A 21,562-nucleotide genomic window follows, 5' to 3' on the forward strand; every position below is an offset into this window, starting at 1 on the left:
TCGAGATCAAGCTTCGTCAGCCCTCGATCAAAAATTATCGACGATCTTCTTCAACTACAAATACTTGAAGAAGATTATCAACAGCCCAATTCAAGATCAAGCTCCAACAACCCTTAAATCTAACAAACAAAGGAGATCGAATTAGAGGATATTTTATTTCTTTTGTAAAGAATATATATCAAAGGATTGTACTCAATTTTTACAAATTAATAAAATTTTATTTGCTCCCTATTTTGTTCTTTATTTGCAGACTACTAAATTTGTGTGTACAGTAGCATTACTTTTTGGGTAAATTACACTAACGTTCCAAAAGTTTGGGCTTCAGCGTTTATGAATTTAACCTCCCCTAAATCCGTTTGCCAATTGTCAAAAGGTAAGCGTAAAAAGTTAGTAATGCGTTTTATATTATATTACAAATATATAATAAGTTGAAAATTCGCGTTACCTCGTAACCTGTGCGTAATTTATACGAACCTAATACGAGGTAAGTGTAATTTATAATTTACTTTATTGTCTTTTTATTCAAGACAATGCCAGAATTTTTATTTTATTAAATTTTGGTTGATAGAAAGAAAACGTTAGGGATATTGTTCAGCACACTTGTTAAAATTCGGAGGAGGTCAAAATGTGTAATTTGGCCTTAAAAATGAAAAAACTTTCATACACCTTTAATACTTTTTTCCATCAACCAATTATATAATGTCATATCACTATGTATCAGTATCCATTCAATTGATGATACCACATCACTTCACTTGGTGATATCGCATTACTAATATAACTCGCGCAATTAAAATTTTCTCCTAAAAAACTGGTAGAGCATTGTTTAGCATAGCATAAGTTGGACACGTGTTAATGGAGGTCAACAACTAACTGTCTACAGCAAAAACACGCTTTAAAAAACAAATCGTTTTCTTAAATCCTTTCCATTGCCTACACGTGGATGGTTGTGAAAGGCCAACTTGGCCTTTTTGGATCACATTTCTCCATCCCCATTTTTTTGGTTTTTAAGCTTCCGAAAATGTCTCTATGATCATCATCTCTGATTTTCTGGTTACTTTCACAAGAAAAATAAAATAAATCTAGAATTTACTATATCCATTAAAGAATTTGCTGCATTCCATCACATTATACATCATATAAAGTAACTAAGTGCAGCAAAATCATTTAAATTTATAATTGGATATAGCTAGCAAACCCTTTTCAGTACCTCTCTTTATATATATATTTCCCCAAATTGATAGCTAATTATTTGCTTGATTCTCTACCACTTTGATCTTTCTTGATAGCTTTAAAAAATAAAAAATAAAAAATCAACCCTAGTTTATTCCTTTTCTTTTCTTTGTTTTTTCGTTCTCTACGTATAGACATAACATAATAGAATCTTTCACCCTCCATTTACGAAGAAATAATTCATCCATTGAGGTACATTGCTTATACTTTTTTACTTTTATATGTTAGATATGTTTATGATTTGTCTCATTTCATTTAATGTTAGATTTCCATTTTTTTCCAAATCAATAGACAAGGAACATTCCTAAAAACCAAACAAAAGTCTGTCACGATCTAGTGCCCCTGAAAATTGAATGGCTTTATGATGATTTTCTTAGAATTATGTGTTATATAGATTAATTATTGATCTTGTGACATCTAGAAAGAATCATTTCTTTCACAAAGTTCGAAATTTTCTCATGTACCATTTTTGCTTGAAATGTGCATCAAATGGTAACAACCCTTTATCAACAGAAAACATAGCCATTTTTTCATTCCTTCTTCTTGTGATCATATTTTCGGGCAATGCTGAATTTCTTATTTATTGTAGTGAAAATAAAAAATAATAATAATTCAATTTGTTATTGAGTCATTTTATAATGATCTTGCAGGTGTATTGGAGAAAATAATGTTTGGCTTTCGAATAAAAACTCGCCAAAATGGCACAGATTCTCCTAGAGCCGTTGATTCTCCAGGAGCCCCGGGAACTCCTAAAACAGATCACGTGGGAGAGATCGATACCAGAGCACCATTTCAATCAGTCAAGGCTGCTGTTAGTTTATTTGGTGTAGCTTCCCCTAAGGCCTCCACACCTATGGTTAAGAAGCCGAAAACTGCTGAAGAGGTATGTTAAATGCCAAGTTATTTACTGTGTGATTGCTAAAATTAGAGGAGGACCATATTGTGAAGCACACCTGTAGTAGTAGTTCTAATTCACTGCTTTCAATTGTGCAATTATGCCGAATACTCTCCTACATTTTCGTTCGTGCATGCAGAAGAGGGTAAGACTGCGTATATCTAACCCTCTTCAGATCTCGTAATAACGGAAGCCTCATGCATTGGGCTAAGCCCTCTCATGTGTTGGAGAAAGAGGGGTGCAGGATTCAGGAAGTTTGTAGAGACATTTTATTGTCTTTCAACCTAAGTATAGTTTGTAGATACTATTGTAGTCAATCAAAAGAATGGACATTTATTAATGAAGCTTTCAATTAAAGATTTTATTTGCTCGTGTTGTTGTTATGCTGCAGAGAGTTCTTGAGAAGGAATCACAGCTACACTTGACCCTTAAAGAACTTGGTAAGTGTAAAGAGCAGCTGAAAAATGCGGAAACTACTAAATCAGAGGCACTCCAGGAACTTGAAATGGCCAAGAGAACGCTGCAAGAATTGACAAACAAGATCGAAACCATTAGTAAATCCAAGCTGGCCGCCATTGCAGCCACTGAAGCTGCAAAGAATCGGGCTAAAGCACTCGAGGAAGGGTCCAGCCAAGCCGAACTAGTTGATGGTGCTCGGAAACAAGATGTTGACAGTGAAAGAGAGCAATACAAGGCCTCTACTGCGGAACTCAGTGCTGCAAAACAAGAGCTCGCCAACGTACGACAGGACTTTGATGCATCCTTGGAAGTGAAACTAAATGCATTCCAAAAGGCTGCAGATGCGCAACATGACACCATAGTGAACAAAGAGAGGCTAAGTGAGCTTACAAATGAAATTACAAAAATGCGCGAAACAGCAGGTCAGGTAAAGGTTACCTCTCTACAAGCACAAGAAGAGCAAACCAAGGCTATGACTGAAAAAGAAGCTAACTTACAATCTCTCAGAAATGCCAAGGAAGAAGTGGAGAAGAAAATCCTAGCTTTGAAGGAAGAATATGAACTTGAATTCGCGGGGAATCTTGAGGAGAGGCTGGAAGAAACAACAGAAGCAATTGAAGTTGTACAAGAGCAATTGGAAAATGTCCATGCTTCGGATATGGATTCTTTGAAAACTGTGGCTTCAGAGCTTGATGATGCTAAAAAGGCACTGGAAGAAGTTTCAGAAGAAGAGAGTTCCATTCGGAGTTTGGTGGATTCCCTCAAGCTGGAACTGGAGAATGTGAAGAGAGATTACTCTGAATTGAAGGAGAAAGAAGATAAAATCGAATCAGATGCTCAGAGCCTACAAGAGGAACTAGATAGAAGCAAAGCCGAGTTTGAAGCTGCTCTATCATCAGAAGCTGAAAATGCAAGGCGGGAAGCGGAGGAGATGAAGAGACAAGCTGGAGAGCTGAAACAAGAAGCTGAAACTGCGAGGATCGCTGCAAAGGAAGCAGAGGAAAAGCTAGAAGTTGCACTTAAAGAAGCTGAAGAAGCAAAAGCTGCAGAGAAGATGGCGGATGATCAGATTCATAGCTCACCTGCAGCGACTGATGCTGCTAATGGTACTAATTCAGAGTTCAATAACAAGATCAAATTATCAGTCGAAGAATTTGAATCTTTGAGCAAGAAAGCTGAGCAAGCTGGGAATATGGCTGAGAAGGAAGAGGCTGCTGCCTTGGCGGAGGTGAAAGCAATCAATGAGCGCGAAAAAGAAGCGGTGGAGAGGTTGGAGGCAAGTATGCAAGAGATTGAGGATATAAAGGCTGCAACTGGGGATGCATTGAAGAAGGCAGAGATGGCTGATGCCGCAAAAAGGGTAGTGGAGAGCGAACTCCGGAAATGGCGACAAAAAGAACAAGAGAAAGCAGAGACAGGGATGTGAGTACTCTTGCAGTTTGTGGGGTTCAAAACTAAAACCTGGCATGGAACTGAGATGGGATGTTCAATATGGGGACAGAGATAACCTATATTTCTCAAAAATGTGCTTTCATGGTTGTAACAAGAACTGAAATGAGGTTGAAACTTCCATCTTCCTGGTAAATAGATTAACACAAATTGTGTAATTTGTAATTTTTTATGGTTCTCAGGAAAGAAATGAAAAACCAGATGACACCATTAAGAATCAATGTCCTGTTTTTAATTGGATTCAAGGAAGGAAAATAAATAACAGGATTGCAATTGACATGTGTATTATCACTTCGAAGAAATAAGATCTATGCAGGATTTTGATATTGAAATCATGAGGAATATCACCCTATTTTCCATCTGAAGAAGGAGAACCAAAAATTCATCTGATCGTATTCCACTTGAAAAAAAAAAAAAAAAACCCCTTGTTTTTCACTTGAAAGTAAATGAAACAATAATAAAATAAAAGTATAACCACGATAAAAAGTTTGAAAGTGGAATGTATTCGACTGAGTTAGGTGAATAGAGATAATATCATCATGATGTTATTCTTTACTAGTAAAAATATAATGTGTGAATACGAAATTACCAAAATGTGGTGTAAATTGTGTATCCTGAATTTTACAACTACATATACATAATACATGTACATAAACATTGACCTTGGACTACTTCCCTTATGGCCATGATTCCCGTACGTATCCGGATATTCCCATTTGAATTGCACATATATTATAAAACAAAGCACATAAATGCACTTGTTGATGTATGGAATATGGATGTGAATGTAATATGGTCTCCTCGAATAATTATTTTGAAAAAAATATATATTAGTAAATTACAAGTCGATGTATTTAAACTTGTAAAGTTATACTAGCAATCTTTTCAACCATTAATATACTTACAAAAATAGACGTATATATTCATATATACATACACACACGCGCGCACGTGTATGATAGTAGCTTTCAACTTGGTAACGTGAGCTGCGGGAGAAAAAAATTGATTGATTATGAAGTTTTAATTAATAATTCGTAAGAGATAGGGACTAATTAGTCATATGAAATAAAGATGTTATATCATTTTGTATAGGGTTGGGACCTATCAAGAAAAGTCAAAGTAGAAGAAATTCCCAACCCCCTTTCTAGATCGTTGGCCATTTTTGAAGGGGAGAAGAAATTTCCAATCTCTTTCGTATTGGGGTTGTACAATAGGGATATCTTCGCCTTTTAACAAAAGTCAAGGGCAATTAAAATTTCAACGTACAACTAGAGTATGCATAACTTGAACAAACTGCAGGGAAAGAACTGCACGCTAAATGGAAAAAAAGTCATTATATATAACGTTTGTGGACTCTCTCCTCTTCAAATTTTCTAGTAATTCTCAAACCACAAAGCTGCAGTGACTATACCATAGCTTCATTCAATTCAATTCATCGTTTCCTCGTCGAGTAAGATACCAGATCTCGAAGTCTGTTTAAAGGTTGAAGAATAAATAAACTTCAAACCCAAACAAGCTTACAAGAATTGTTTCAGTCAATTCTTTGTTGTCATTTTTGTCCAAAAAATGTCGGTGGCGTTGACAGAGACCGGCGATATGCAAGCCGGCGGAGAAGGGCAGAGCAATAGTGGCGGGTTTGATGAGAAGTATTTGAGCGACTTTAGAAGTGGTGTAAGTGAGATAGAAGAAGAGTGCTCGAGTGACATGTTTGAGATCAACAGTGGTGTGCCTATGGAGTCCATTAAAGAAGAAGTTGAGGGTAGTTTGTTTTCGTACGATTTCCAAAACAGAGATCATGATGATGTTGTTTATGTCGCAGTGCTGGAGAAGAGTAGTGATGAGCTCTCTAGCATGGACGCGCTCGAGTGGACTCTCAACCATGCTGTGTTCAATCCATCAACGCTTGTTTTTCTCATTCATGTCTTCCCTGAGATACACTACATCCCTACACCATGTAAGACCTCTCTCTCTCTCTCTCTCTCTCTCTCTCTCTCTCACACAAACACACACATGGTAGGTGAGGTGAGTTGCGGGTCAAAACAACCGTCCTGAAAATATGGGACGGGTGGAACTTAAGTCTTAACCACCGGTTGGCTTTTTGCCGGGACAAAAACAAGACTTTTGAGAGAGACTTTGATTTGCTTGATCAAAGGTCATTGGTTTTAGCTCAAAAACCGAGAGTACTAATTAATTAATAGAAGTTTTTATTGGCATGAGAAACCATATGTAATGAGCTTTTTATATAAATAAACTTGTGGGTAAATAATTTTGTAGGTATAATCTCTATAAGAATTGTCAAATTAAATATATTTGTTTAATATTTTTCTTTCATTTACTAGTTTGTAAGATGGGAAACCGCCGACCATATGACTATATTATGATTTATGAGTTGTCTGATTCTCTAGTTCATGTTTCGGTTTTATATATAATATAACATAGGTTGAAAAAGACGCTGGGGTGCTTCATAAATCATATATAACCACAACATTTAATTTAGTTTTGTCCATACTTGAAAATTAATCACGAATCTGGCTGCACATTGAGTCCTGCGGTAGGCCCAATGAAACCCTACTATAATTGCTAGGGTTAGAGCCTAACTAGGCTAAACAAGTATTAGGAGTACTAATACTAATCCCAACTAATTAGGTTAGGTTTAGTCTGGGTGCCAAACAAATAAGTTAATTTGATGGATCCCACCTATGGTCCTCATCAGAAGTTAACTAATTACATCCCACGTTGGGAATGGATCCTCCTTAAAGAAATTTGTCTCCAAATATCTACGAGTATTTAATCACATGATTGTTAAGGCGTCACATTAATAATTTAATTAATTAATTAATAGATATGTTTGACTAAAAATGTACCTTAATGTTCTCTCTCATCCAAATAATTTAAGGATTTGTGTAAAAATCTGTAAATTTGGGTATAATTTTTTTTTTTTTGTTAGAATTTGTGATTAAGAATATATATATATATATATATGATTTAACTAATCTAAATATTGCAGTGGGATAAAATTTTGAAAGATAGAAGCGATCTAAATGACCTTTGAGTTATTTTTACTGAGATCTTAAAATACTTTCTTAACTCAAAAAAATATGTGAAATCTTCCAAATTTGTGAATAAGAATATATTTATATGATTTAACTAATCTAGATGTTGCAGTGGGATAAAATTTTGAAAGATAAAGGAGATCCAAATGACCTTTGAGTTATTTGTACTGAGATCTTAAAATACTTTCTTAACTCAAAAAAATATGTAAAATCTTCCAAATCTTCAATTGTAGCCAATAGAGATGATAATGAGGGAAATCCAAAGAGAGAAGGCTAACGTAATTCATTTTTAGTCAAACGAGTACCTTAATAGCATATGATTAAATATTTATAGATGTTAAGAGATAAATTTTCTTAGAGGGGATCCATTCCCTTACTTGTTATGCTTATTATTTTGAATTTATTTTCCTTTTAGCAGCAAGTCTTTTTTAATTGTTCGTAAAAGATTGAAATGAGCTAAATTTTAAATAAAATAAAATAAAACAAAATTTATTGTTTCACCTTAAAACTAGGTGATTTATGGTGCAGTTTGGTACTCTATGTACAATCATATAATATATATATATATATATACACAGACATATATAATGTAATGTATACATTTCAAAGGTCTCAACTGCATCAGAAAAAACTAATTAATTAACCATGTGTGTGTATATTGGAGATGATAGTAGGAAAGCTTCCAATAAGTCAGGTGAACCCGGAGCAGAAGGAGAACTATATGAACCAAGAAACAAGCAAGAGAAGAGAATTCCTCCAGAAGTTCCTTGATAAGTGTTTTGCTTACAAGGTACTATATATATATATATATATATATTAGTCTCTCTTGGATATACCATAACATCTCATGTGCCTGATTATTTAATGTATCATTAATTTACATTGGAATCAATTATTTGAAATTAAGTTGATGAATAACAAAAAAAAAACAGGTAAAAGTGGACACAATACTTATTGAGAGTGATATGGAGGCAAAGGCAATTCAGGACCTCATTCCCATCCTCAATATAAGAAAGCTGATTGTGGGCACCAACAAATCCAATCTTAGGTAGGTTCAACCCTCCACTCCACTACATTGTGCAATTTTGGTCCCAATTTTGCCAAATTATTAAGTTCCATATAAAAAAAAGCTACCAAGTGCATGCACCCAAAATTAAAATTTTTTTTTTTTATTTTTTTTTTTGGGGGGTGGTCTGTAGGAAATTGAGGACTAAGCGAGGGAGTGGGATAGCTGATCAGGTACTTCAAAATGCACCGGAATATTGTGAGATAAAGATAATCTGCGAAGGAAAGGAAGTGGTTGACCAGTTGACTGATTCACCTTCTCCACGTGGCAATGATGGTAGTCCCAAATCTACATCAGTGGAGCACGAGATTGGGACCAACGATTCCTTTATATGTTATTGTTTTAAAAGCAAAGTTGTTAAGTGAGTAAACACTTGCGGGGATAGCTCAGTTGGGAGAGCGTCAGACTGAAGATCTGAAGGTCACGTGTTCGATCCACGTTCACCGCACTCCATTTCTTTTTCCCTTTTTCCTGAAAATTCGGATGCTTTTCTTCTATATTTCTGTTTTTTAAATAAATGTGTCAATAATCATAGAACTAAATTCTGTCCAATACGATTTGAAGTACAGCTTTTTATTTATTTTTAATTCTATTCTGAAATCTATGTTTTAAATTTATCTGTCACAATAAATGTGTTCTAATAATAATAGAACTAGAAAACTGCCTGTCACTCAGATTTGGCACCTACTTCTGATACATTCATGTCACCTTACATGCTTATAACACGTACAAAGACTGTGATTTATTAAAATCATACACCACATGTATGCAGTAGGAATAAACATCAGACAGCTAACTAGGTGCTAAAAATTAGTACTACGTAGGAACCTGTTATTGATTGAGACCACGTGGACTGGACTATGTAATAATTTCTCGACTCAAGACAACCTTCAAGTTACCCAGCATAACAAGGGTTACCCAGCTGACCTTAAAATAGAGTGGTTAGGAATTCAATATAGAATTAGGTAACAAGCATGTCTCCAGAAGTTTCAATCTTTTGTTGTTCTTGCGTGCAACCAAAAATAACAAGAACACAAAGAATACAGCTACAAATATAGCACATACTGCTCTGGTAAAATGTACAACCAAGTCGAATTATTGGCCGATCTAGTTCGACATCCACCAACTGCTCCTCCTCACTCCAGTTTCCCATGCACCCCATTTTAAGTGCTTCAAGAACCGTGTTTCTGCCACACACAAGGCCGCCTCACACAGTATAGTCGAAGCAGAGCTTGACCAGGATTTGAAATGCAAGAGTAGGTAACCCTGAAATGATTGAAGTTTAAGCAATAATTATGCAATAAAGATCTGAAACTTTTACAGGCAGTAACAACATACTGTTCTCATCATCCATCAATAAGAACACTCCATCCTCACCACTAACAATCCCTGAACATCCAGAATAATTGTTTCCTTTAATAAAAACAACTTGCAGTCAAGTACTAGTAATAACTAGAAGAAATCAAACTCCAGGTAATTATCGGCATTCTTTTGATCAGGAGCAGCTGCAGCAACAGCAGTCTTTTCACTTGTTGATGCCACTGGTGCTGGTATTCTGTCAAACTCAACGGGCTTGGGAATCTCTGGAGGGGTAGCACAGCGTATCAATGCCCAATTCACGCCTTCAAAAAAAGCGTGTTGCTTAATCTCAGTTGCCCCTCTTTTATATGCCAATCTGTGCTGTGGTTCTTTTACAAGCAACCCCCTTATCAGATCCCTAGAAGAAAAACTGACAACAGGAGACTCGGGAAATCGAAGAGGCTGCCCAACAACATTGAACAATGTGGCTCGATTACCAGATCCCTTAAATGGAGTTTTACCAAATAATAGTTCATATAGGAAAATCCCAAAAGTCCACCAATCCACAGCGCTCCCATGTCCTTCACCTTTGATAATTTCAGGTGCCAAGTACTCATGGGTCCCAACAAATGACATAGACCGAGCGCTGGTTGGCTCAGCCATGAGCTCAGGTAATGGGCTAACTTGGTTCCCGACTTCGTTTTTTGGCTTCCTCTCCTTCTTGGACTTGCTAGAGAAGAAACGGGGAGAGAAGCAAGTTGTGGGTACTACACAGGACGGCTGAATGCAGGAAGGTTCAATGCAAGCAGGTTGGACACAATAAACTGGGTTCTTTCGAAGAGGTTCTGACTCAAGAGATGATGTCTTCACCAGAGTCGGGCTAACCACACACCGAAGGGAAAGGTCGAAGTCGGAGAGCATTATGTGTCCATCTTCCCTCACAAGGACATTTTCTGGCTTAAGGTCACGATAAACGATCCCAAGCATGTGGAGATATTCCAGAGCTAGGAGGACCTCTGATACATAAAATCTGCACGACAATGAGAAAGAACAATTAATCCCTCACTAATTTTATCTAATAGGTGCTCAAGATAAATAAGTACATGTTTAGCATCCAGAGTGACTAATACTGGGTCATTGTTGCACCAGACCTCAATATCTATAAACTTCAGAAAACATTCTTATTTGCATTTTGACCAGGAGTCTAATCCAATCTCAGAAAGACAACCACTGCTTCGGAAGTCTACTGACTGTTGAAGATACATTACCTTGTAAAATGTTGTGGATAAAGTGACATAATTTAAAACAAAACCGCCAAGATGTTTTAATTTCTACCATAATTAACTCTGTGTACATAAATGATACAGGTGTCTAAAAAATTTGGGTGTTTCCATGAATACAATTAGACAATTCTTGCTGAAGATGACAACTTCTAACATTGCTGTACCGATGGGTATTATTCTGCTATGCTATAATAAAACACTAATGGAGATTTAGCAGCACAATATAGCAACACCAAATAAGGTTCATTATTTAATGTAAAAAAACTATTCAATTTTATGCTTCCATTTCTTTCCAATCCAATAATAAAAACTGATGTTAAAACCATTTTGATTTGTAGAACAGTATCTCAGACAATACCAGCAGGCATGTAACATTTCAAAACACAAGCGCGCGCATAAGAGTAGGAAGTGCATAAGCAAAGAAAGTGTAGTTCGTCTGACAATGCATTATTTTTTGTCACTATTCATATCAATGACCCATTCCATATTTCATACATAAATCTATATAGCAAGAGCCAACAGAATCATGAAATTTATCACTATGTTAGTCTCCTAAATCCAATCCTTAATTCCTATATCAACTTACGGCCAAGCAGATCTAAGAACTTTTCCATGACTTTTTCTAAAAACTTGCAAAGAAAGAAAAAGGCAGTCATTTCTCATTCAAATTTACATATCAACGACAAACTTATAAACTTAGTCATAGCCAACTACAATATTCAATATAAGTATTGCGATAGAGGGAAATCTAACTTTACGAAAAGCTTGACGTCTATTTATTGGTTACCTCTAGACAAGAATTTGGTAGGATCTCAATCCCATTTCAAGAAAAAATAAATAAATAAAACATCAAAGTGTACTCTACAAACTAGTGCATATATATTATCTGGTTTTAAACTTTAAATTAAAAAAACAAAAATTGTAAACTCCATCAAAATTTCCACAAAGAAATTGAAGTTCCCGGTGGTGTTTCCATCAGAGATGGTTAGTGTGCATAGCACCTGTGATGCTCTTAAAGACGTTGTGACTCCAGTATAACGAGTTTATCTGCTATGAACTTAAGTAGCATGGTTGGTTATCAAGACTAGATTGACTACACAAGATCAATGAATTGTTAGGCATTTTGGATCAGGAAATGTGTTCGTTCATAGAAGGCAAGCTGCGTCTCAGGACCATTTGTTCTTTATAGTTGTACTCTTACAAAAGGAAAGGTGGCTACAAATCTACTAATAGTGGCTTGGTTTGTTATGCTGGAGTGAGATCAGATTGTCAACAGGTTGAATACAAAACTAAGGGGAGGTCATTTGGTTATTCTAGCTCTTAACTATTATTGTCCAAATGGGCAGAAATCGAAGGATTTTTGAAATGTTTAGATTGATAAGGCGTATTTGGCATGATTGATAGAGACAGATGCTCGCAGCATTTTTCTGGACACAAATGTGTCGAAGATATACGTGAGCTATGTAAATAACTCATCATCTAACCTGCTGATGGCTAAAGTCGAGTTGACAACAACTCGACTAGGGATAGAACACTTATTATGTAACTTTAGGTGTGTAGCAAAAGATAATACAGGAATTTTGTTGGAAGTGTCTAATCTCTACTTTCTCCCTTCCAGGATATTGTGGTTAGCACTTCCATTGTATTTCTTTTAGTCTTAATAAATTTCTGTTATTTACTAATAAAAATGATGTAAAACCTCCAGTTGGACATGAATAAAATTTATGGACCATGATATATCAACTACCCATTCTAGTACTATTTTGGCAGGACTATGCAAGAGAAAACTACCATTTTAAATAGCATAATCCAATAACTTAAGGCAAATTCTTAAACTTCTCTTCAATTTCAACCTGGAGTGTTGGACACGTTAAAAATGTGTTGCCATGTAAACAAAATTCTCAAAATGCATGGGAATTGGATGGTTCTGGTACTCCCTTGCAGAAGGAGATGAGCTGGAAATTTTTGATATTTCTGTAACTAGGTATACAAGTTCTGAAACAACATATCGTACAAGAAATATACAAAATGATAATGCATAATGAGGGGAAAATGAACGGAAGCTATGACAGAAAACAAGATTCAATTTCAAAATTTACTGCATATCAGGACATGGTTAGAAGAAATCATACTTTACTGCCTGCTCAGAAAAATGTTTCCCTGGCTGCCTCTGCCTAAGAGTGTGCAAGTCTCCTCCTGGGCAGAACTCCATCACCAAACACGAAAATTTTTCCGTCTCGAAGTGGGTGTATAGAGTTGGAAGGAACGGGTGGTCCAGAGACTGCAGTATCTCTCTCTCTGTCTGAGCTCGAAGAAGCTTCTTACGACTTGCTAGAGCCGCTTTGTCCATAACTTTCATTGCAAAATAACACTTCGTTCCGTTCAACTCTGCCAAGTAGACGCTCCCAATATCACCACAGCCCAATCTCTTCAGCAGTCTAAAATGGCTCAAACCCAAGACCCCATCTCTTGCTCGTACAGCTTGGATGGCTTCCCATCCCAAATCATTTGCTTTATGGGGCTTATTAATAGTGCTACTAAAGCTGCTACAACTGCTCTCATCACTCACATCACTGCTTGTGCTGCCTCTATACAAGCTGCTCTTCCCACTCTCAACAAAATCAGCACGATCACTAATCTTGGCACTTCCACTGGTTTTTGGAAGACTACTGGTCCCATCACTAACTTTGGCAGAAACAGAACTATTCTTCACGCTTCCATGGGTCCCAGATGTTTTTTTTTCTTGATCAACAGATACTTCCAACGAGCTTCTAGTGTCATTTATTGCAGTACTTACTACTGTTGACACTTGTTCAACACCAGGTGATGAAATATTTGGATCAAATTTACTAGTTAATGAATCGATAGGCCCTTTCTTATTAGAATTTGGCGATCTTTTACTACCCAAGGCTTCTACAGTGACCTGCTTTGTTGTAATATGTCCAGATTCTATTAGTTGTTCAGGAGCAACCAGCTTGGGTTTGCCTGTCTTTGAGACCAGTGAAGGCAAAGGCCCCTGACTATCTGCCTCTACTATTCGACAGTCACTAACACCTTTTTGCCGCTGTTCTGGGGAAGGCCTGGCAACAGTTTTTGAGGCCATCAGAGGAAACAAAGACAATTCATACAGAACAGATTAAAAAAATCCATTGCTCAGCTCCCATTCTCTTAACCATATTGCATCCATCAACAATGCAGCATATAATCTCCTCTACCTCTGCAACAGCAACAGTCAATTAATCGAATGATCACCAAAAACCCAAAATACTACTTCAGAATGAGCCACCATGTCAAAGAGAGATGTTAAAACATTATATATACCGGGAACATTTTATTTGTTAAGAAGGAGATAGTGATTGGATAAAACTTTGTAATTCTAAACAAAGAAATGGAAATTACAAATCCGAGTATAAATTTAAGCAATCTTGGGGCTTCATGGCACAACTAACTCAAAATAACATGAGGGAAACAATGGATCATACACCCAGATGCAGGATGCACCACACACCGCATAAATCACATAAGACCTTTAGTAGAGGAAAAACACAAGTAAAGGTCAGTAGTCTGTAGTCAGAGGAATATTTGAACAACCTCCAAGGTACATCAAAATGTTAACTTCTATTACCAAACAACAATAAGACCAAAAACCCAATTAGAAATTAGAAGAACACATCTCAACAAAATGAAGCGGATTCAAGCAAATAACTACAAGCAGACTCTGATCCAATATTACTCGTGAAAATAACCAACAGAGCCCCCAAAAAATGGAATGAGTAAGTAGTAGATGATAAACAGTCAATCATGCATCTCAAAATCTAAACTTTTCACACAGAAAAGGGATTAGAAAAACAAAAATCAATTGACAAAATAAAAAAAGAAGACTTCAGAACACATATAAAGGATTCAAGGACCACCAAAAAGGCAAAAGATATAATCAATTAGGTCAGGTCCTCACCAAATGCAGTTTCATTATAGCTTTCTACAATCACAATATAGATCAATCTGCCGGAAGAAACCACACAAACATGATTAAGAGTCAATTCTACAACAATCAGGTATTCAAGACAGAATTACAGCTTCCAGTCAAACCCTAACAGAGATCAAAAACAGAGAAAGACCAAGATGCTAAAGGCAAGACTAGAACTTACAAAGACACAAACCCATCAACAATTAGAAGAAAGGGGATAGAGAGAGAGTCAAAAAATAGTACCTAAATCTCAAATATTCTGAACCCAGCTTCAAGCTATGCTTTTTAGAGTGAAAAAGAGCACTGTTGAAAAGGATCACCTCACATAGCCTCCTCCTGATACCTGTGGAGAGAGAGAGATGCGAAAGAGATGCTTGATAATAAAAATTTACTGGGTCTCCGCTTCTGGACAAGAGAGAGAGAGAGATAGTGTGTGTGTGTTAGAGAGAGAGAGAGGAATGGTCAAAGCTAAAGCAGAGCTTTTTTTCTCCTTCGATTGTTTGTTCTGGTCCCGAAACTGAAGGGGTCCGAACTCCGAATCAACTTCAGTCTCACGCCTGTGATGCCCTTACGCCAATGCTTCATTTGAAATGACGATAATGCCCTCAATTTTCTTCTTTTCCTTGCTTGGAAAATGAAATGCCCTTCACTTTCATCTTTTTCCCCAATATTCCTCAACCTTTGTTATAGTTAAGTCCCTTAATTTCTGGTAAATCTCACAGAAAATCATGTTTTATTTAGTGCTTCATTTTGACCTAATTTCAAATACCCATCATCATTTATGGCGACAATGAACTGTTAATTGTTATAATTAAATACTTCCTCAACTAAATGATGCGTAATAAAATTAATTATAATAGACACATTTCATAATCAAGAATTCTTTTTTAAGAAGCGACACTCACAAATACAATCACTTTAAATGAACTTTTCATCTCAATTTATAAGATAATCAACCATTAATGTTTCTAGCAACATTTTTGTCATTTTATTTAAGAATAAAACAAAAATTGGAGTGTATTATAAAAAAAAAATTGGAGTGAAATGCATTATTTAAGTTACGTGGCGTTAATCATATTTCGAGCATGCCCAAAACGAAAATTTAATTCCTGAACCCTGAAATGTTGTGCCCGGCCCCAAATCGGAAAAAAATAAAATAAAATAAAAATAAAAATAAAAATTTGAATGAATTTATTATAAGTTTTTTTTAGAAAAATCCAAACACAAAAAATACAAAACAATTACAATTATCATAGATTTTCTTAAATTTCGAATTGATAAAAATAATGAAAGAAAAATGCTATAATTAATGTTAAAACATCTCTTTATATAATTTTTATTAATAATCGAAGTTGGTTTAGATTCTTGATACTCTACCCAAATCCGCTCATAACTCAAAAAAGATTTATCCAAACTCATCCATTATGGTGGGGCAAGATTGAGACCAGCTAAGTTGACCTTCCTAGACATGACTGTGTGAGTGATGTATAGCGTGGAACTTGATAGATTATATATCAAGGTCCAATTTTGTGGATCCAACTTAATTTTTTTATATAATTTTTGCACTTTTTATGTTACCCTAATGCGAGGATATATATTAATTCTAAACTCTCCGTATTCGTTGGTATTTTTTATTATTACGTAACCCTATTATGTGTGCTCTTATTGTGTGTATATTTGATCTCTTTATTATTTTTTTGTTTAATTCGCAACAATAAGTAGCATACTCTTTGGTAATAGGAAATTTGTTTACAAGAAGAGTTCATCGATTAATGTGGTAAGATTTGCTAGAGCAACGTGAGCCAAATAATAATAATAATAATAATAATAATAAATAATTGATGAGTCAACTTATGAATTGCTAGTATAACTTGCAATTTTGCACACAACCATTTTCATTCTCTTTTATTCGATCGAAGTTATAACATATCATAAGATCGATATGAGCCCTTTTATTTTAGTTGAAGAAAAAAAGAATTGAAGTTATGAATTTGCAGTAGGTCAAGGTCTGATATGGCAAGGTGGGGTTATCCATTTAAGTTTATCCGTCTTGTTCCATTCCACATATATATATATATATATATATATATATATATATATATATCACCTTTGTAGCTGCAACCCAAACCAACCATGGCCCAGGATATGCCCATGGTTTTGAACTTTTGATGGTCACATTTGGACTACTCCAAACCACACGGTTCTCTGTGTGTGTGTGTGTCACTGTGTGTGTGAGAGAGAGAGAGAGTAATGCATGAATAAATGAACCCCTTTAGCTTACGTATTTCAAGTTGGGAGAAAAATGTTGAAAGTCCTCATCGGTTTTTATAATTGATCGTTGAATTAAATATTTTAATAAGAGATATTTTATTTTATTGGTTATTGTGTAAGAGTCGACAAAATTCAGACACGTAGGAAGTCTGTTTTTTTCAAGGATGTGCCAAGCATGGACCAAACTAAAACTAAAGCCATTTACGCAAGTGTATTGAGGTCCCAAGGTGATCGTGAAGTCTCTCATTAATTGTAAAAATCATGTTGGCTGGATTGGATTTGATTACCATTCATTTTCAATTAATAACATAATGTCTATATATATATATATATATATATTAGTTAATTTATGCGGCACTAAATGCACAGCAAGTCTATTATTTCTGACGTAAAAATATGAATTTAAATCTCATTGACTCATTGTTATACAAAAAATTACAATTGATATATTTATTAGTTTATTTATGATTAAGTGTACTCTCGCGTGAGAGAGGAGGACGTGTTAGAAAATATAAATAATAAAATTATATCATCTCTGTAACAATGGAATTGGCAAAGCACAGTGAAAATGTCTTTGTTGGTTCAAGTTGCCATCCAAATCCAATCATCCATGGCGTCTAACGCACAACCACGGGTCTAAGAAGTTACATGGTAGCTGGTTTTGAATTGACCTCACTGTATATACCCTAATTTGGATCCAGAAGAATAAATAAATAAAAATAAAGAATTTGAGAGAGAGCACCCTTGGAACAATAAGAAAAAATAAATAAATTATTTTTTTTTCTTCATAAATTGATATTTGAATTAAAATTTGTTCATACTTCCATTTTAATTATTTTTTATGTAAATACTTCCATTTCCATTATTATAAAGGCAACATATTATAAACAAATTAAGGTCTGTTATACAAATAAAGAAAATTTTAGTGAGGGTATAGGATGTTTTATCAAAAATTTAGTAGAAGCATTATTAGAATTTTAATATAAATTTTAGCTACAAAATATAAATAAAGAGAATGTCGCCTCCACTAACAACTACTGAACTGCATGGTTTAGTCGAGTCGTCGACATAAATATTCAATGTTGTTATTTGTAATTGTTTTGCTTTTCTTTTCTTTTCTTTTCTTTTCTAAAATTGTGCTATTTTTTTTTTTACGCACTATTTCTTCAGTTAAGTTTTTCATTTTAAAACCAATGGAAATAGGTAGGACGTAGGAAGGGCTCCTTAACACTCAAAACATATTACACTTGGAAGATCTAAATCACTTTTTATATATTTTTTATAACAAATAAATTTCTATTTAAACCATTCTATTCAAATATATATATATATTTCAACCGGTGCCGAATTTCTTAGAGTATACTCTATAGCTAGAGGTGTTCAAAAAATCCAATAAATTGAAAAATCGGATCAAATCGGTTTGGACCGGACTGAACTGGGCGGTTTGGGCTAATTGTATAGCGGTTTGGTCCGGTCCTAAGCCCAAAATTATGAAACCGTAATTTTTCGGTTCGGTCCTGATTTGGAGTCCTGCTAGACCGACTCGACCCGGACCAAACCGTTATATATATATATATATATATATATATATATATATATATTCTTTTCAACTTCATAGTGATTAGTGAACTAAATATATATACTTTTAACCATGACAAGAAATAATTATGATAGTTGGGGACTTTAAACATTAGCAATTTCATACTTGATCTTTTTTGTTTTTTGAAATTTTGAGTTTTTTTTTTTTTCTTTTCCCAATAAATGGTAAACAAGGAATGTTATATTTTTTTCCTGAAAAAAATAAGAGATTTTGTTTTTTAAAAATAAAATAAAATGGAAATAAAATTAAACCGACAAATCGAATCGAATCAAACCGGTTTTTTACTATCTGGTTTGTTTTCATTTCATAAGCATTATGATTCGATCAGGTTTAAAAAAATAATATAACCGTTATAAATAATTTAATTTCAAAAAAAATTTCAATTCAATTCAAATTGGACCGTATATACCCTTCTTAATAACCAGGAACACGTGCACCACCCCAATCCCAAATGGACGTACAGTTGAGCAGTGAGTGATGAAGTGTATAAAAGAATTTAATATTGAATTCATTAACGGGTTAAAAACAAAGGCTATCCACAAAACTCCATGCATGGATGTGCGAGCTACACCACATGCATGCATTTCTTTTCAGTGAACCATGCATTCTTAATTAAGTGGTCCTCCTATTTATTACTATATTGTTAAATTGATACCAGTATTGTACACATTATCAGTGCACGTGACATACATGTGAGACATTGGCCCACTATAACCATGACTCCTGTTTGTTGTCACTTTTCTTCTTTGCATTTGGAATATAATAATACCAGAATATTTTAGGGGTCGTGATAGGTAGGTAGATGATTTTGACAAATTAGCTTGGCAGAATATAGATGCTAATTTAGGTAAGTAATTTTAATAATTAAAAAATATATTTATATAAATAAAATAAAAGGAGAAACAATATATTGGTCAATAGATTCAATTTTCTCTGTCAAGTTTTAGGATAAGTTCTTCTCTTCTAATAGTTATCAAATCTTTCCATCTTCGTTTAGTCTCTTCAAATAATATTTCTTATCATATTAATTTGAAAAAAGAAATAACCTTTGAATTTTAAAGTATGGTTGCAACTTCATATCATATATCATATATATATATATATATATATTAGAGAGAGAAATATAATGAGAAAAAGAAAGAAAGGAGAGAGAAAGAGAGGGAAGTAGTCTTCGGCGCCGACGAACCAGATCGACCCATTTCTTGCCTCTTTTCCGGTGAGTGAGATATTAGAGTGAGAAATAGAATGAGAAAAAGAAAAAAAGGAGAGAGAAAGAGATGGAAATGGGCTATTTGATGTCCACGTAAATTCTGCCAAATTAATCAGTCATATAGTTCGGTTGAAATATCATTTTCCATATTTTATATATCAAGCATCCAAATTAGGGCATCAAATGGATCCATCAGATAAGTTGCCCTTAGTTGAAATTTATTTTGCTATATTTAATTCTAAAATAGATTAGAAATGAATTTTCTCTTAACTCCACAAATCTAATTTCAGGACAAGACTTGTTTGAATTATCCATGGATTATGTATATGGATTGGATGCAATTTTATTATTATTATTATTATTATTTCTTTTTTGTGTTTTGGTGTTAAATGTACTCACTACTCACAACAACATGTATTTATTGAGTATTGACCGTTGACGTCTCATTTGAAGAGTTGAAGGACATTTTACTCCAAAATGTTGGTGGTTCAAAACAAATATATATTTATATACTCCATATATGATTATACACTTATTTAAATCAGTATATTAAACTTACATTAAAATTTGATCTCGGTAAAGATATGCATAAATGCATAAATTCAATTATAATTCCCTTCCAATTTATGTCTTAATTATAACAAAAAAAAAAAAAATTTGTTTAAAGAGTTAATTATGACGATTTACAAAACAGAACAAGTAATAACATAAAATGAAGATTCATATAGAGCACAGAGATCATTTAGACTTGGAACATTCCATATGAAGACAAAATAATTATAATAATAATAATAATAACACTTTTCCTGTCCCAAAATAGTTCGGATGTATTGGATTCCAACTTTTTATGAAAGCGTATTTAATAATGAGTGAAATTTCATTTTTAACCTTATAAGGTGCTAAACAAGTAAATAGAAAAGGGGTAGTTTGGGTATGAATGAAAAACAGTACATTCATTTTTTGAAAGGAACATATATTTTGGGACATTTCAAAAAGAAAAGATAGACAAATATTTTAAAACGGAAGAAATACATTATCCGAAAAATGAGATGCATAAATCTTTCAACCCCTAACCCTATCACATCTTTTATCTTTCTCTCTCTAGTTTGGAATTCTGACATATTTCATGAAGAATACGAAATCATTAACTTTTTTAGACACAAGCTGGCACAGTCAGACTCCCTGTAACGCAAGGGACATAGATTTATATATATAATGCCAGAATTGTTTTTAATTTTAACCTCTCCACGTGCTTTGAATTCAATACTCGATATCATATATCTAAGTCATATATGACTAGTGTGAAGAATTTATAATTCTACCAAAACTCCATGCCAAGTTAGTCTTACATTCAATTTAATCTTTTGAAGATCGTACTTCATCAAACTTACCCACCTTCATTCACATAGCCTCCATAAATATGTTTTTTCACCTAAGGAAACTCTTATGGGTTGGAAGATTCTAGCCTAACAAGGATGTGGTTCTGATCACTTTCCATTTCATTATTTATCGTGTACTACTCTCAATCAAATCGTCCATATCGAGATCCGCTCTTATATTTCGAGTGCATTCTCGTTCTCACTCTCAACGCAGGCTCTCGTTCCTATTCGCCCTAGACTTAATTTTTTTCTCCTTCGCGCTCCTACTTTGCGTGACTTAACTAACATCTCTTCTCCTTCTTTGAAGGTAGAGAAGTTATACCATTGGGCTAATATCCCATTGATAAATAATAGTATATGATAAGCACATTAAAGATTTGAGATGTTTTGAGTTTGTC

At 34.4% G+C, this 21,562-nt stretch overlaps 3 protein-coding genes and 1 non-coding gene across 6 annotated transcripts; 3 read left to right on the plus strand and 1 right to left on the minus strand.

Moving 5' to 3' along the window:
• The first annotated feature begins 330 nt into the window (after window positions 1-330).
• LOC132278909 (WEB family protein At1g12150-like) lies at window positions 331-4,013 on the plus strand. Its single transcript, XM_059780817.1, has 3 exons — window positions 331-373; window positions 1,884-2,116; window positions 2,520-4,013. Exons 1-3 carry the CDS (start codon window positions 331-333, stop codon window positions 4,011-4,013), a joined length of 1,770 nt encoding a protein of 589 aa, XP_059636800.1.
• A 1,325-nt stretch (window positions 4,014-5,338) lies between these two features.
• LOC132309372 (uncharacterized) lies at window positions 5,339-8,786 on the plus strand. The gene is made up of 4 exons (XM_059807690.1): window positions 5,339-5,990; window positions 7,761-7,879; window positions 8,022-8,137; window positions 8,289-8,786. The coding sequence occupies exons 1-4, from the start codon at window positions 5,603-5,605 to the stop codon at window positions 8,518-8,520; spliced, it is 855 nt and encodes a 284-aa protein (XP_059663673.1). The 5' UTR covers window positions 5,339-5,602; the 3' UTR covers window positions 8,521-8,786.
• Window positions 8,531-8,603, plus strand: TRNAF-GAA (transfer RNA phenylalanine (anticodon GAA)). The gene has a single exon. It is a non-coding gene; the product is annotated as a tRNA-Phe (tRNA).
• Window positions 8,787-9,430: 644 nt separating the features above from the next.
• Window positions 9,431-15,222, minus strand: LOC132309348 (serine/threonine-protein kinase D6PKL2). 3 transcript variants are annotated; one of them, XM_059807674.1, is made up of 4 exons: window positions 14,948-15,222; window positions 14,693-14,739; window positions 12,870-13,954; window positions 9,431-10,484 (listed from the first exon to the last, which is right to left on the minus strand). In XM_059807674.1, the coding sequence occupies exons 3-4, from the start codon at window positions 13,838-13,840 to the stop codon at window positions 9,608-9,610; spliced, it is 1,848 nt and encodes a 615-aa protein (XP_059663657.1). In that variant the 5' UTR covers window positions 13,841-13,954; window positions 14,693-14,739; window positions 14,948-15,222; the 3' UTR covers window positions 9,431-9,607. The 3 variants fall into 3 exon arrangements, with proteins under 3 accessions (XP_059663657.1, XP_059663650.1, XP_059663664.1); XM_059807667.1 differs by lacking the exon at window positions 14,693-14,739; XM_059807681.1 differs by lacking the exons at window positions 14,693-14,739; window positions 14,948-15,222 and adding an exon at window positions 14,886-14,908.
• Between the last annotated feature and the right edge of the window lie 6,340 nt (window positions 15,223-21,562).

Source organism: Cornus florida, unplaced genomic scaffold, assembly GCF_030987335.1.
Source record: "Cornus florida cultivar Cherokee Brave unplaced genomic scaffold, ASM3098733v1 CherokeeBrave_3.0.0_Hap2_Chr01, whole genome shotgun sequence".
NCBI lineage: Eukaryota > Viridiplantae > Streptophyta > Magnoliopsida > Cornales > Cornaceae > Cornus > Cornus florida.